The sequence below is a fragment of the Leuciscus leuciscus genome (genome assembly GCF_965113295.1).
Source record: "Leuciscus leuciscus genome assembly, chromosome: 9".
Classification (NCBI taxonomy): Eukaryota; Metazoa; Chordata; class Actinopteri; order Cypriniformes; family Leuciscidae; genus Leuciscus; species Leuciscus leuciscus.
This window is the reverse complement of record NC_138733.1, coordinates 40,046,312-40,060,432: the sequence shown is the minus strand read 5'-3', so window position 1 is coordinate 40,060,432 and position 14,121 is coordinate 40,046,312. Positions and strand designations below refer to the sequence as shown.

At 46.1% G+C, this 14,121-nt stretch overlaps 1 protein-coding gene and 1 long non-coding RNA gene across 2 annotated transcripts in view; both read right to left on the bottom strand.

The window, feature by feature from the left end:
• The window catches only part of LOC309507050, a 269,877-nt gene that overhangs the window by 197,834 nt on the left and 57,922 nt on the right, over positions 1-14,121 (bottom strand). The window lies entirely within an intron of this gene.
• The window catches only part of LOC309507040 (cytochrome P450 2G1-like), a 49,998-nt gene continuing 35,890 nt past the window's right edge, over positions 14-14,121 (bottom strand). Inside the window, exons 7-9 of the mRNA XM_082181129.1 lie at positions 4,700-4,887; positions 4,448-4,589; positions 14-365 (exon numbers count right to left, since the gene is read on the bottom strand). Coding sequence (XP_082037255.1) covers positions 184-365; positions 4,448-4,589; positions 4,700-4,887 — 512 coding nt within the window. The 3' untranslated portion in view covers positions 14-183. The remainder of the gene's footprint in view (positions 366-4,447; positions 4,590-4,699; positions 4,888-14,121) is intronic.

Here is a 14,121-nt window from a genome sequence, read left to right as displayed (position 1 = left end):
TCTGAAACAGGCCCCTGGTGTTGACTGCTGAGCTATTTATTAATGGAGCATTTGACTGACACCCAGGAGCAAGTAACACACATATATAAGAATCAGAAACAGACTCCCTAAACAAATACTCTCTAAACTGATCCAGCTTCAAAGAACTTGTAATTAGTATGAATTATGGTAATGTTTCTTTGTTCAGCGGGGGGAGGCAATGAGCTCATAGAATCGAGGCATGTTGGTAAAGCTGCTGAGTTCAGGACTGGTGTCTATGCCATCTGGACCCTTTGGACTACTGAAGCTGAACTTCTGAAGCAGAGACACGATGAACAGAAAGAGCTCCATACGCGCCAGAGACTCACCCACACAAGCGCGTTTACCTGCAGAGATAGAATGCAGAGGAGATGAACTTGTGACATGTCACAAAAAAAATTTTAACAGGCAGTTGTGCTAAAAAAAGAGAAAACATTAAGTGTTTAGCATAAGTGTATAGCGTCAGTCAGACAGGCCACATCAGTTAAGCTTCACCAGTTGATACTCAATACCTGATCTACTTAGGAATACAATGCTTATGATATTGCTCCAATTTAAGTTATAATTTCAGATATCCTTCAGCTGGTTTCATTGCTGTCTAGAGTTTTGCGTGAGGCATTCGTTCCCTGTGTGGATGTCTGTGACGGTCACGGATTGACCGCACATTTAACATGGACTTGAGTTAATAAATGCACACACAGAGAGACTGTTTACTGACATAAGAGTTTATTATGATTATTGATCGAAATGAGTGAATGAAATACCTGTTGTCTTTATGCAGTATTGTTTGTCCCATAATTTTAGTGGTCCGACGGGGAAATGGTGGCGGGAATCTTTGGTTCCGCTAAGGATTGGAATCTACCACTTTTAATTGAGGATGGGGGTTTCAGGGACAACGCGGCCGAGTTGCTTCTGTTATTTCATGTTCAGTGTATTGTAAATGATATCAACTGTTGCATAAGAGAGTATATTATCTATTTTGAACAGTATGACAAAATGTTTCTTCAAGACTCTATATTTATGAGAAAATGTGTAAAGTGTTGTATGAGTTTGTCCCTCCCCATGGGGTAATGGTGCTGGCCGCCAGTATAAATGTGCTCGTCAGTGTTACATTTACATTTACATTTAGTCATTTAGCAGACGCCTTTATCCAAAGCGACTTACAAATTAGGACTAAATTCAGCGAGTCATCATAAAGAGGCAAAAGCAACAACAACGCAGGAAGTGCTCAAAATACGAAGTTCAGGTATTATTCAGAGTAGCATAAGCCTGATAAGTGATGTTTCAAAGGGAAAGGATTTTTTTTCTTTTTTTTTTTTTTTCTATAAGGTTAAGTGCTCACGGAAGAGATTGGTTTTCAGCTGTGTTTTGAATGTTGTCAGGGATTCTGCATTCCGGATGAGGGTGGGGAGAGCGTTCCACCAGCATGGAACTGTGAATGAGAATGTTCTGGAAAGTGATTTTGTGGCTTTCTGTGATTGTACCACGAGACGTCGCTCGTTGACCGATCGTAGGTGTCTGGTAGGGATGTAGACTCGTAGGAGTGAGTGAAAGTAGGAGGGAGCTGAGCCTGTGATAGTTCTGTAAGCAAGCGTCAGTGCCTTGAACTTGATGCGAGCAGCTAGAGGTAGCCAGTGCAGAGAGATGAACAGAGGAGTGACGTGGGCCCTCTTGGGCTCGTTGAAGACAAGACGAGCTGCAGCATTCTGGATCATCTGTAGGGGTTTGGTCGCACATGCTGGGAGTCCAGCCAGAAGGGCATTGCAGTAGTCAAGCCTAGAGATGACCAGGACCTGGACGATAAGTTGTGTTGCATGCTCAGTTAGGAAAGGCCTGATCTTCCTGATGTTGTGCAGTGCAAACCTGCATGATCGAGCTGTCTTTGAAATGTGATCTGTGAAGGTCAGCTGGTCATCAAACGTTACTCCAAGATTTCTGACCGATCTTGATGGGGTGATTAATGATGACTCTAGCTGGATGGTGAAGTCGTGCTGTAGAGATGGATTGGCAGGGAGGATGAGAAGCTCAGTCTTTGCCAGGTTGAGCTGCAGGTGATGTTCCTTCATCCATGTGGAGATGTCCGCCAGACAGCTTGAGACCCGTGCAGCTACTGTGGGATCATCTGGTTGAAAGGAGAGGAAGAGCTGTGTGTCATCAGCATAGCAGTGGTAGGAAAAACGTGTGCCTGTATGATGTGTCCCAGTGATGTGGTGTAGATGGAGAAGAGGAGGGGACCAAGAACTGAACCCTGGGGAACCCCTGTGGTCAGCTGATGTGCTCTGGATACCTCACCTCTCCATGCGACCTTGAAGGACCTACCTGTGAGATAGGACTCAAACCAGTGGAGTGAAGTTCCTGTGATGCCCAGTGATGAGAGGGTGGACAGAAGGATCTGATGATTCACCGTGTCGAAGGCAGCAGACAGATCCAGGAGAATGAGGACTGAAGATTTGGAAGCAGCTTTTGCGATCCGTAGGGCTTCTGTGACTGACAGTAATGCAGTCTCAGTTGAATGTCCTTTCTTGAAGCCAGATTGGTTGACATCCAGCTGGTTGTTTAGAGACAAGAAGGATGTTAGTTGGTTGAAGACAGCTCTTTCAAGTGTCTTCGCAATGAATGGTAGGAGAGAGATAGGTCTGTAATTCTCTACCAATGATGTGTTTAGCGTTGGTTTTTTGAGCAGTGGAGTAACCCGAGCCTGCTTGAATGCTGTAGGGAAGGTGCCAGTGTGGAGGGATGAGTTGATGATGTGTGTGAGTGATGGTAGAAGTGTGGGAGAGATGGCTTGTAGAAGGTGTGAGGGGATGGGGTCAAGCGGGCAGGTGGTAGGGTGACTGGAGAGGAGAAGTGTAGATACTTCTTCCTCGGTTAGCGAAGAAAAGGAGGACAGAGGGGTATTGGCTGTGGAAGGGGTCGGTCGGGGTTCCTGTGTGTGTGGAGCTGAGAACTGACTGCTGATAGCTGTTGTTTTGTTGGTGAAGAAGGTCGCAAAATCGTCAGCAGTTAAGGAGGAGGCGGGAGGTGGTGGAGGTGGACAGAGGAGAGAGTTGAATGTCTTGAAGAGTAATCGTGTGTTGGAGGAGCTGTTGATCTTGTTGTGGAAGTATGAAGATTTTGCAGCATGAACATCAACAGAAAAGGAGGAGAGGAGAGATTGATACATACTCAGGTCAGATGCGTCTTTTGATTTGTGCCATTTCCTCTCCGCTGCCCTGAGTTCGGTCCGGTGTTCCCGAAGAACCTCAGATAACCAGGGGTTAGAGGGAGTAGCGCGTGCTGGCCTGGAGGAGAGAGGGCAGATAATGTCTAGAGAAGAGATTAGAGTGGAGCATAAGGTGTCCGTTGCGGTATTCACATCCAGAGATGAGAATTGTGAGGGTGGGGGAAGAGAGGATGACACGGCAGAGGAGAGATGGGAGGGGGAAAGTGAGCGCAGGTTTCGTCTGAAAGTGACTGGTGGTGGGGGTGGTGGTGCAGGGGTAGAGAGTTGTAGACTGAAAGTAATGAGGAAATGATCTGAAACGTGGAGAGGTGTCACCAGGATGTTTTCTGTGGTGCAGTTGCGTGTGTAAACCAGGTCCAGTTGGTTGCCTGATTTATGAGTAGCTGTGGTGATGAGTCGTTTGAGATCGAAAGAGGCTAGGAGAGAGGTGAAGTCTGTTGCATGTGGCTTTTCGAGATGAATGTTGAAGTCACCGAAGACTAGAAGTGGGGTGCCGTCCTCAGTGTAACACCTCAGTGTTAAATGGAGTTAGTCTGTGTTGGTTGCTGCAGTGGAGAGTGTGATTTGTTGATTTGTCTTTTTTGATTTTCTTTTTGCGGAAGTTATTTTTTGGAAAAGTTGCATATTTGGCATTATTGCTTTTAAATCTAATTTGGATAAGTTTCTTCCCTTTTTGTTTTATTTTTCCATTAATGATATATATTTGGGTTAGGATTTTTCATGATTTTGAACGTTTGGATAAATAGTCATTTATACTTCAAACTTTTTGTATTCACTCTGCCTCTGTTTAATTGGGCCAGACATTTTTTGGTGCCCATTACTTGGTTCCTATTACAATGTCACATTGGATTCAAGCTTGTTGAACTTGAACAAGTGTTGAACAAGAATTAGCCACGTTGACTGAAGTAATTTTCGAAACAAGCAGCTTAAATTAGAGTTACTTCATATAAAGTTAAACTGCATGAAGAAGCTTTGTGTACATCTGGAGCTATTCTATAGTGCTATAGGTCTGTGTTAAACATTATTTGACTCGTGCTTGATTTTAAGGACTGATTTTCAAAATATTTTTTTTTAATAATACCTTTTTTTATGTTAAAATTAAAAAATACATTTAACCATCTTCACAATATGTGATTTTTTTTTATTTTTTATTAACAACTTTAAAACTTTTGTTTGGTGTGAGATTGTAGACAGTCCAGAGTTTACCTGCAGAAAAGGGGATAAAGGCTGGATTCTTTTTAAAGTTGCCGTTGGCATCCAGAAAGTGCTCTGGGTTAAATGTCCAAGGGGTTTCCCACTGTACCTCATCCCTGAGGACAGAGTGCAACATGGGAATGATCACTGTATCCTGAAAGAATGAAAGCTTATTTCAAATTATATGATTTCCAAACTCAACAATACTCAACAGCTATACAATAAAATACATTTTTTCAAGAGTATTATGTGGTTAATTGTTACCTTTGGAATTACATAACCTCTGAATGTGATGTCTTTCATGGCATAATGGGGAACATTTAGTGGGACAATATCCAGAAAACGTTGTACTTCATGAATCACAGCATCAGTAAAGGGGAGGGACTTCCTGTCTTCCATTGAAGGGACCCTGTTCCTTCCAATAACTCTGTCAATCTCCCTTTGCATTTGCCCTAAAGCAACACAATAAAAAACGTTTTTGTAAAGATCAAACACAATTTATTTATTTTTTTTCTCTCTCTTAATTGTGAAAAGTTCAATGCAATTAATGAAGAAAAATGTCTCTGTTACGTATGTAACCCTCGTTCCCTGAGTAGGGAACGGAGACGTTACGTCAATGGCGACGAATGGGGTTTCGCTTAGAATGCCTCTCACCTTCGAGTATACAAAACGAGCCAATGGCAAGAAAATGCCATGGGTCTGCGAAATTTGCATAGCGCAAGTCCGCCCCACGTCGTGGGTATATAAGGAAGTATGCTGGGAACATGCAGATATGTTTCTTTGCTGAGGAGCCGAGACTGAACTCCAGCGTTCCAGCGGTACAGCAGAAGTGGCAGGGAGACGTACATACGTAACCGAGACGTTCCCTTTCGTGGTCACTACGAGTTACGTCAGTGACGACGAATGGGGTTCCCAGTCTAATCATGCTAATCAGGCTTTCTTCCAATGCCCTGCGTAAGTCTGAGCTCCCTGTCGTGAGACTGGCATGGACGAAGGAGTCCTACTTATCACAGGAAAACCAAGGTACACTGGGAAGCATATCTCAGCGGAAATATGCAATCACGCCCAGCCCGAAGTGGGGGACTTAGAATGCACATATGACCTGGAGGGGCTGCATGTGGAGTATCACTGGGGTGTCCAGCCGCAGGTGGAACCCCAGGGGTGGCAAGGTGGCTTGCTAAGGGAAAGACACAAGCTCAGAGAGGCTTACAGTGGAAATACACATGTGGGGGTCGCCCGGAGGGGGAACCATGCACATGGAGGCACCTAGCCAAGCGCGAAAGCTGCCGGTGGCATAACTCTGGCGTTGGCGTCAGCAGCGCTGGAGGAACTCAGGGCCTGTGGGGAGGCTCACCTGAGTCCACTATCCAGTGAGACAACCTTTGCTTGGAGAGAGCCTTTCCCTTCAGCTTCCCACCATAACAGACAAAGAGCTGGTCTGAGGTCCTGAAACACTGCATTCTGTCTACGTAAGCATGGATGGCGCGTACTGGACAGAGCAGTGCCAAGGCTGGGTCTGCCTCCTCCGAGGGCATCGCTTGCAGTTTCACCACCTGGTCTCAAAAGGGAGTGGTGGGAACCTTGGGCACATATCCAGGCCGGGGTCTCAGGATCACGTGAGAGTTAGCCGGCCCGAATTCCAGGCACGCTTCGTCAACTGAAAATGCCTGCAGGTCCCCTACCCTCTTGATGGAGGCCAATGCAACCAGGAGCACTGTCTTAATTGACAGGAACTTAAGCTCCACTGATTGCAGAGGCTCAAATGGAGCACTCTGCAGGGCAGTTAAAACCACTGAGAGGTCCCAAGAGGGAACGAGAGGAGGGCGAGGAGGATTCAGTCTCCTCGCTCCTCTCAGGAACCTGATGATCAGGTCGTGCTTTCCCAGAGACTTACCTTCAACTGCATCGTGATGTGCGGCAATAGAGGCAACATACACTTTCAGGGTGGAGGGAGACAGCCTTCGCTCCAACCCTTCATGCAGGAAGGAAAGCACGACACTGATCTGGCATTTTGTGGGGTCTTCACGACGGGAAGAACACCAGTTGACGAAGTGGTTCCACTTCAAAGCATCGGCATGTCTCGTGGACGGTGCTCTAGCGGAAGTGATGGTAGCCACCACCGCTGGTGGTAGGGTACTCAAACCTGCCTCGTCCCGTCCAGGAGCCACACGTGGAGGTTCCAAAGATCGGGACGAGGGTGCCATAGGGTGCCCCGTCCCTGAGAAAGGAGGTCCTTCCTCAGAGGAATTGGCCAGGGAGGTGCTGTCGCGAGGAGTACTAGTTCGGGGAACCAGGTCCGGTTGTGCCAATACGGGGCAACCAAAATGACCTGCTCCTCGTCCTCCCTGATCTTGCGCAGGGTCTGCGCTCACTGGGGGAAACGCAAACTTGCGGAGGCCCTGCGCCCAGCTGTGCAACAGTGCATCCGTGCCAAGGGTGCCCTCGGTCAGGGAATAAAACAAGTCGCAGTGGGACGAGTCGTGGGAGGCAAACAGATCTACCTGTGCGTCCCCGAACTGATCCCAAATCAGCTGAACCGATTGGGGATGGAGTCTCCATTCTCCAGGGAGAGGCCGAAGCCGAGACAGCTCGACAGCCGGACGGATCAGGTCTCCCGGGATATAAATGGCTCGAAGCGACCTCAGATGCTTCTGACTCCATATGAGGAGGTGGCGGGCGAGTTGCGACATACGGCGGGAGCGCAGAACATCTTGTCGGTTGATGTACGCTACTGTCGCAGTATTGTGTGACCGGACTAGTACGTGCTGACCCCTGAGCAACGCATGGAAGCGGTGCAGGGCGAGACGTACAGCCAGCAACTCGAGGCAATTGAGATGCCAAAGGCACTAGGGTCCTTTCCAGGAGCCCGCGGCAGCATGTCCATTGCACATGGTGCCCCAGCCCGTGGTGGAGGCCTCTGTTGATACAACAACATGCCGAGAAACTCGTTCTAAGGGTACCCCGGCCCATAGAAAACTGAGGTTCGTCCACGGGGTGAAGGTCTGACGGCAGGTCGGAGTCACTGGAACTCGGAGCGTGCCGTGTTGCCATGCCCACTTCAGGACTCGATCGCGAAGCCAAAGCTGAAGCGGTCTCATATGAAGCAATCCGAGCAGCGATACTGCGGCTGCGGATGCCATATGCCCTAGGAGCTTCTGAATAATTTCAGTGGAACCGCACTCTTGCCCTTGAATTGATGGAGGCAAGTCAGCAGTGACTGCACGTGCTCGCTCGTAAGCTGCGTGCACATGGCGACCGAGTCGATTTCCTTACCAAGAAAAGAGATCCTCTGCATGGGGCAGAGTTTGCTCTTCTCCCAGTTGACCCGAAGGCCCAGACGAGCTAGGTAACGGAGCACTAGGTCCCTGTGTTCGCAAGGATGCGAACCCCGTGTTCCCGTAGAGGAACAAGGGCTGCCTCGATGACTTTCATGAAGATGCGAGGAGACAGGGCTAGCCCGAATGGGAGAACCGCGTACTAGTTTGCCCGCCCCTCAAAAGCAAACCGTAGGAACGGTCTGTGTCGAGGTAGAATGGAGACATGGAGTCCTTCAGGTCGATCGCTGCAAACCAATCCTGTGGCCGCACACATAGAAAATGCGTTTGGCCGTGGTATCCTGAACGGCAGCCTGTGAAGGGAGCGGTTCAGGACGCGGAAGTCCAGGATTGGCCAAAACCCACCGGATTTCTTCAGGACAATGAAGTAGGGGCTGTAAAGCCCGGACCTCATTTCGGCTGGAGGGACAGTCTCGATTGCACCCTTCGCCAGTAGGGTGGCAACCTCCGCTCTCATGATAGGGGCATTGCCACCAACCGCGGCCCCCCCTGAAGTGGGGAGGAGACCGTGCAAACTGAATCGCATAGCCGAGCCTGATGGTTCGGGAGACCCAGCGGAACAGGTTGGGAGCTCTTGCCAGGCTCCCAAGAACTGTGCCAGCAGGGTCATGCGAACCACAGACGTACCCTCGGTGGTGCAGCGAAGCGAAATGACCGGCCCAGACGTGGGTGGCATAGCGGCCCGATGTGGGGGCACGGTCATTAGCCGCGTCCTGCCAGAGGAGGCCAGGGAAGGACCAGCGTTCCACGGGGGCGTGCTCTGGCAGGGGTCTGGCGAAAGAGGGGGACGAGAGTGGCGAGGCTCGTGAGCACTGTCCTCCACAGCCTCTTGGGGCTCGGAAGAAGGGGCATCAGTTCTTGAAACAAGAGATTCTCCCCCGGCCCTCCACCAGGGGAAGGAGTGGCCCTGCTACTAGCTCCTGAGAATAACTGAGCCCTAACTCCAAGCTTCCCGTCTCGAGTGTGCTGCTTAGCCCGGCATTTGGCCAGCTAAGGGGCGGAGACGGGCAGTGCCGCCCTCCTGCATCCTCCTCCTGCTTGGGGCAGGGAGACGGCCTCGGCGGGAAGCAGACTAAGGAGATTGCACGGATGGATGACCGTTGGTGCAGAAGGCCTCAGTCCGCTTCAGTGGAGGGCCGAAGACTGTTGGGTGCAGTCCTCAACCACACCGCCGAGCAAGCCGCCCATCTCAAGAGTGCTGCCTAGCCAGGCATTTAGCCGGCTAAGGGGCGGAGACGGGTGGTGCCGCCCTCCTGCAACCCTCTCCTGCTCGGGGCCAGTGAAGGCTCGAGGGGAGGGGCCGCAGGGAGGCGGCCTCAGCGGGAAGCAGACTAAGGAGCCCGCACGGACGGATGACCGTTGGTGCAGAAGACCTCAGTCTGCTTCTGGGGGGGTCGGAGACTGTAGGGTACAGTCCTCAACCACACCGCCGAGGAGCCCAGCCTGGGACATGGGGGAGCTGAGAAAATGAATTCTCAGACCCCCTCACATCAACCTGGCTGAGCCCATTCCTGGACCACACTTGTGGACATCACCTGGCCCAGGGATCACGCAGGTACCGATGTCGCCCGTAGAGCGAGGTCAGTACTCTGCGTGGTGGATCGACCAGCCCGGACATGGGAGGCATAGCGTCCCTGCGTGGCCCGAGGAATGCTCGTCGGTATTATGCCACACCGTAACCCTCAGATCACCCTGGCCACCAGCCAAAGTATCCCCTCTCGAGGAAGAGCTAGATTGGGGTGTGGCAGAGGGGACTCTACTCACACGGAGATCATTGAGTCTCGATCTATAAATATCGCGATGGTCATGTTCCCGCAATGAAAACATGACTCATCCACGAGCGCTGCCGAGCGTGATTAAGCCCAACACGCAAAACAGCGCTCGTGACCGTTAGGCAGATGAATCACGCGCCCACATCCAGTAAATACACAGGCGAGCCATCTTGAAAAAGACGTGCCGCTTGCAGCTCTTTTAGAGAGAGGAAAAAGCTCAGCAGAGCGCTGAAGCGCCCAGGGAGAAACACAGATCACTGCACAGATCAGCAGCAGGCAACTCTATCTCGCTGGAACGCGCCGTCACACCAACACACTGAAGAGCCGCTCGTCTCGTAGAGGAAGATGATTCAGAATGGCTTGTAGGAGTGAAGAAAACTCTCGGCTCCGAAGCGAAAACATATCTGCATGTTGCCAGCGTACTTCCTTATATACCCACGACGTGGGGCGGACTTATGCTATGCAAATTCCGCAGACCCATGGCATTTTCTTGCCATTGGCTCGTTTTGTATACTTGAAGGTGAGAGGCTTTCTAAGCGAAACCCCGTTCGTCGTTACTGACGTAACTCGTAGTGATCACGAAAGGGAACAAAAGTAATTCAAAAGTAACATATACAGTACATACAAAAAGTACACTAAGAGAGCAGGCTACCTCTATGCAAAACAATATTATTTTTTCTGCATTTTTATCGAGAATTATTTTGAAGGTTGTCTCACATAGGTGGACATTTGATTCAAAGCAGAGGTAGGCAGTCTGTGGGCTGAGAATTGTGGTTGGTCACTTTATCAATATGACAGTCTTTTTCTTTCTAAGTGTCCGGTTCTTGACCAGAATAAGCTGTGAAAAGGACCAGGGGCCAGTTGCACCAACTATACGCAAGTTGTGGCATAAAGGGGCACTACGTTACAATTTATGCACTTCTTAATATTTGTGTGTTGCAGCATTAAAATGAGCAGAAACACAACTTTGCATTCAAACTAATTATTACAGAAGCCTCCGACCAGGGGTAACGGTTAGAATAAAACTGCATCATTAAGCTCATGTTTTAAATGTGACCACAATCTCTTTCTACATTTTAGGAGAGAGAACATTATGTCATGAATTACTTCAGCACAAAGCACTAAAATACATATTTATTGACATAACTTAAGACTTACTGATATAAAATTATAATTAAACTTTATTTGGAGTATTTCTTTATTGCACACTGAACATTTCTTAATATTATGCCTAAAATGTGTTTCAATATCACTATTAATAAGGATTGTATGATCTTTGTACAGTCTTTAAATGCAAGATATTTAAAGTGTACCTAAAGTATACTTGCAATAGTTCCACTTTAGCCTTTAAGCATACCAGTTTGGTATACTAAAAGTTAAATTGCAGGGTTTTAAGCACATAAATATGTAAATGTATTTGTAGTATACTTAGCACAAAATAAATGTATTTCAAGTAAGGGAAGGCTGCTATCATATTATGCGACTATGGCCTTGTCCACACTATACGTTTTCGTTTGAAAACGCATCTTTTTCTCTACGTTTTGGCCTTCCGTCCACACTGAGTGGATACATTTGAAAACGCAGTTTTCGCAATGTCGTGTGGACTGTGTAAACTGAGGTATTTGAAAACGATGGTGCATGTTTAGTCACGTGATGCATATTTTACTGATAGATATTCATGTTTATACCGCTAGTGTGCCCGTTATGTGCTATTCACTTTCACACAGTTGCTTAAATGTTACTTTGCACACTCTTCATATCAAAGTCCTGCAAAGATGACAGAAAATGTACTGTCCTGCGGCAAAACATGAGAGCAGTTGTGTTTTAGACCAAACAAATAATGACAGTGAATGAGTGCGACCTGGATGCATCAGTAAATGGTGAAATATTTTGCTAAAAAAAAATGATCCTAACAGAAGTGTGATAACTTTATGTTCCGTATATCATCTCCATGAGCTTTTATGAGTGTTTACGCTGGTTTATGCATGTGCAGTAAGGTGAATTTTAAATTTTCCAAAGTTTTTGTGTGGATGAGAAACTTTTGGAAAACGCTTGAAAAATGCTAGTGTGGACGGAGAGCGTTTTGAAATGAAAACGCTGTTTTCGGTTCCGGTTACGCCACCAAGAGCATGACAGTGTAATTTTCAAGCTCCCTGACGGTTTTGTGAGATAACCCCAAAAAACGTAGTTTTGTAAACCCTAGTGAATATTTTGTGTAACAATGGAGAAAGGGGTTACTACTAGAAGTAGAACAACGATGCCCGTGATAGAAAATGACCCTGAAGTGAGGCAAGGTAGCAGAAGTAGCTCTCTGAGTTCATCTCCACATGGTGAAGATGGTTCCGAAGTTAGCCTGCAATATATTCTCAACAAACTCCGGGACTTCAGAAGGGACAATAGGGTACAGCTTTCCGACATTAAACAATAATTGAAGAGAACAAACGACAGACTGGAGAAGGCAGAGTTTCCCGAGCTTCAAGCAACATCAACATTAATCAAGCGGCTAACACAGCGCCAGGCTAACCTGGAAGCCAGGTTAATAGATCAGGAGGGCCGTGCACGCAGAGACAATTTATGGAATACCCGAAAATAAAGAAGGAACTGATATGGTTGGCTTTCTGGATAACTTGTTGAAAAGTGCACTAGACGTAGTATAAATTACAATACAAAGTACTAAAATGTATTAGAAAACATGACAGACATTAACAGCAGTTCTGTGCTACAACAAAAAAGGCAAACCTGGTCAAAGAAAAAAAATTGAAATATTACCTTAATGAATAGGTATCATGCAAACAAAGCAGGATTAAGCTTTCTTGTGGACGATGATGTGAGTGTAGCCGATACCAACTATAATTAGACCAGTCTGCAACATTATTATAAACAGCGGGATACTTGCATATTTTTGTAGCTATTGAAATAAAAAAGCATGTATTTGGACTTGAATTGACTTGCTGTCGAATCCAACTGCCCTGCGAACGTCTTGGGTATCTGTGTGAAGGGAAGGTATCTCAGTTCTCGCGCATGCGTCATGGCTTTCGTGAACTCACTCAGAGGCCCACACAGAAGAAAATGAATAGTTGATAAAGTCGTTATTTGTGTGTTTTTTTTTTTTTTTTTGTGCACAAAAAGTATTCTCGTCACTTGTTAAATTAAGGTTGAGCCACTTGGACTATTTTAACTATGTTTTTACTAACTTTTCTGGACCGGCAGAATGAAATTGCTTAGAAGCCTATGAAGCAGTCAGACAATTTGTGTTCCCGAAGATGAACGATGAAGTCTTACGGGGTTGAAACAACATGAGAGTGAGTAATTACTGACAGAATTTACATTTTTGGGTGAACTAACCCTTTAAAAGCAGTCATTAGGGGGTAGAGTTATATCCTTTTGTGCCTATGAAAAGAAATTGAAGCAATTAAGACTAATGAATCTCAATAATGAACTAAAAGATCTTGAGACCAAACATTAAAAAGGAACAAAAAACTAATCTGATGACTAAAATAAAGAAAATTTGAAATGAAATAAATATATTGTATTCACAGGAAACTGAAAGGAAGATGGTATTTACAAAACAGAAATAATGAATCAGGCTCCAAATCAAATGAAATTATGCCAAGGAAACTGCAAAAACAACAAGCGGATACAAAATAAGGGAAGAAATAAGCAACAGATCAGAAAACTCCTTGATTCCCTCAACTTACCAGTTTTATCAGAGGAACAAAATCAAACATTAACAGCTGCAATAACTCAGACAGAGTTAAATAGCGCCATCTCTGGGCTCAAGGCGTATAAGTCACCCGGCCCGGAATTAATACCAAGCCTCCTTTGGGCTTGCAATACATCTTTAATGCAGGCCAAAATGCCTCCATCATGGACCGAGGCAGTGATCTCAGTTATCCCAAAAGGAGGGAAAAGATAAATTGGAAAGCAGTTTATTTAGACCAATTTCGATGCTGAACGTTGATTACAAATTACACAAAGACATCCTTGCCAAAAGACTGGTAAAGATTCTCCCCCAACTTATACATAACGATCAGACTGGGTTTATTTCTTAAAGACAAATAACATCAGGCGGTCACTACACATTAGGGTTGCACATCAGTGTGGCAAAATAAGGTACACCCATCTTAACACAAAATCTTACACTAAACCATGTCAAATTATCCATGTTATCTCCATGAATGAAAGTTAGAAATGTGGGTCTTTTATAAAGAGAATTTGACATAAAAAGCTGTTTTTGTATAAAAAAAAATATTTTTTACATTTATTTATATAAATGTAAAAAATATATTAAATCCTCCCCAAACTGCACAAATGTGAAATAAAAACATTAATAAACTGAGTAAAATGACATTTGTTTTAAAAAATATATTTTTAATAAAAAATCAAAAAAAATCAGCAAACGTCATTTGGGGTCAAAAAGACCCCGAACAGGGGTTAAGAAAAAACGTGCAGGTTTACAGCGCATGCTCACAAAACTCTGTCGCTATGGAAACAAAACCACTAAAATGCAATCAAACGAAAATGAGCTTCTCTACTACTTATTGTGAAATTGATTTATTTATATTTACTATTAGTATCC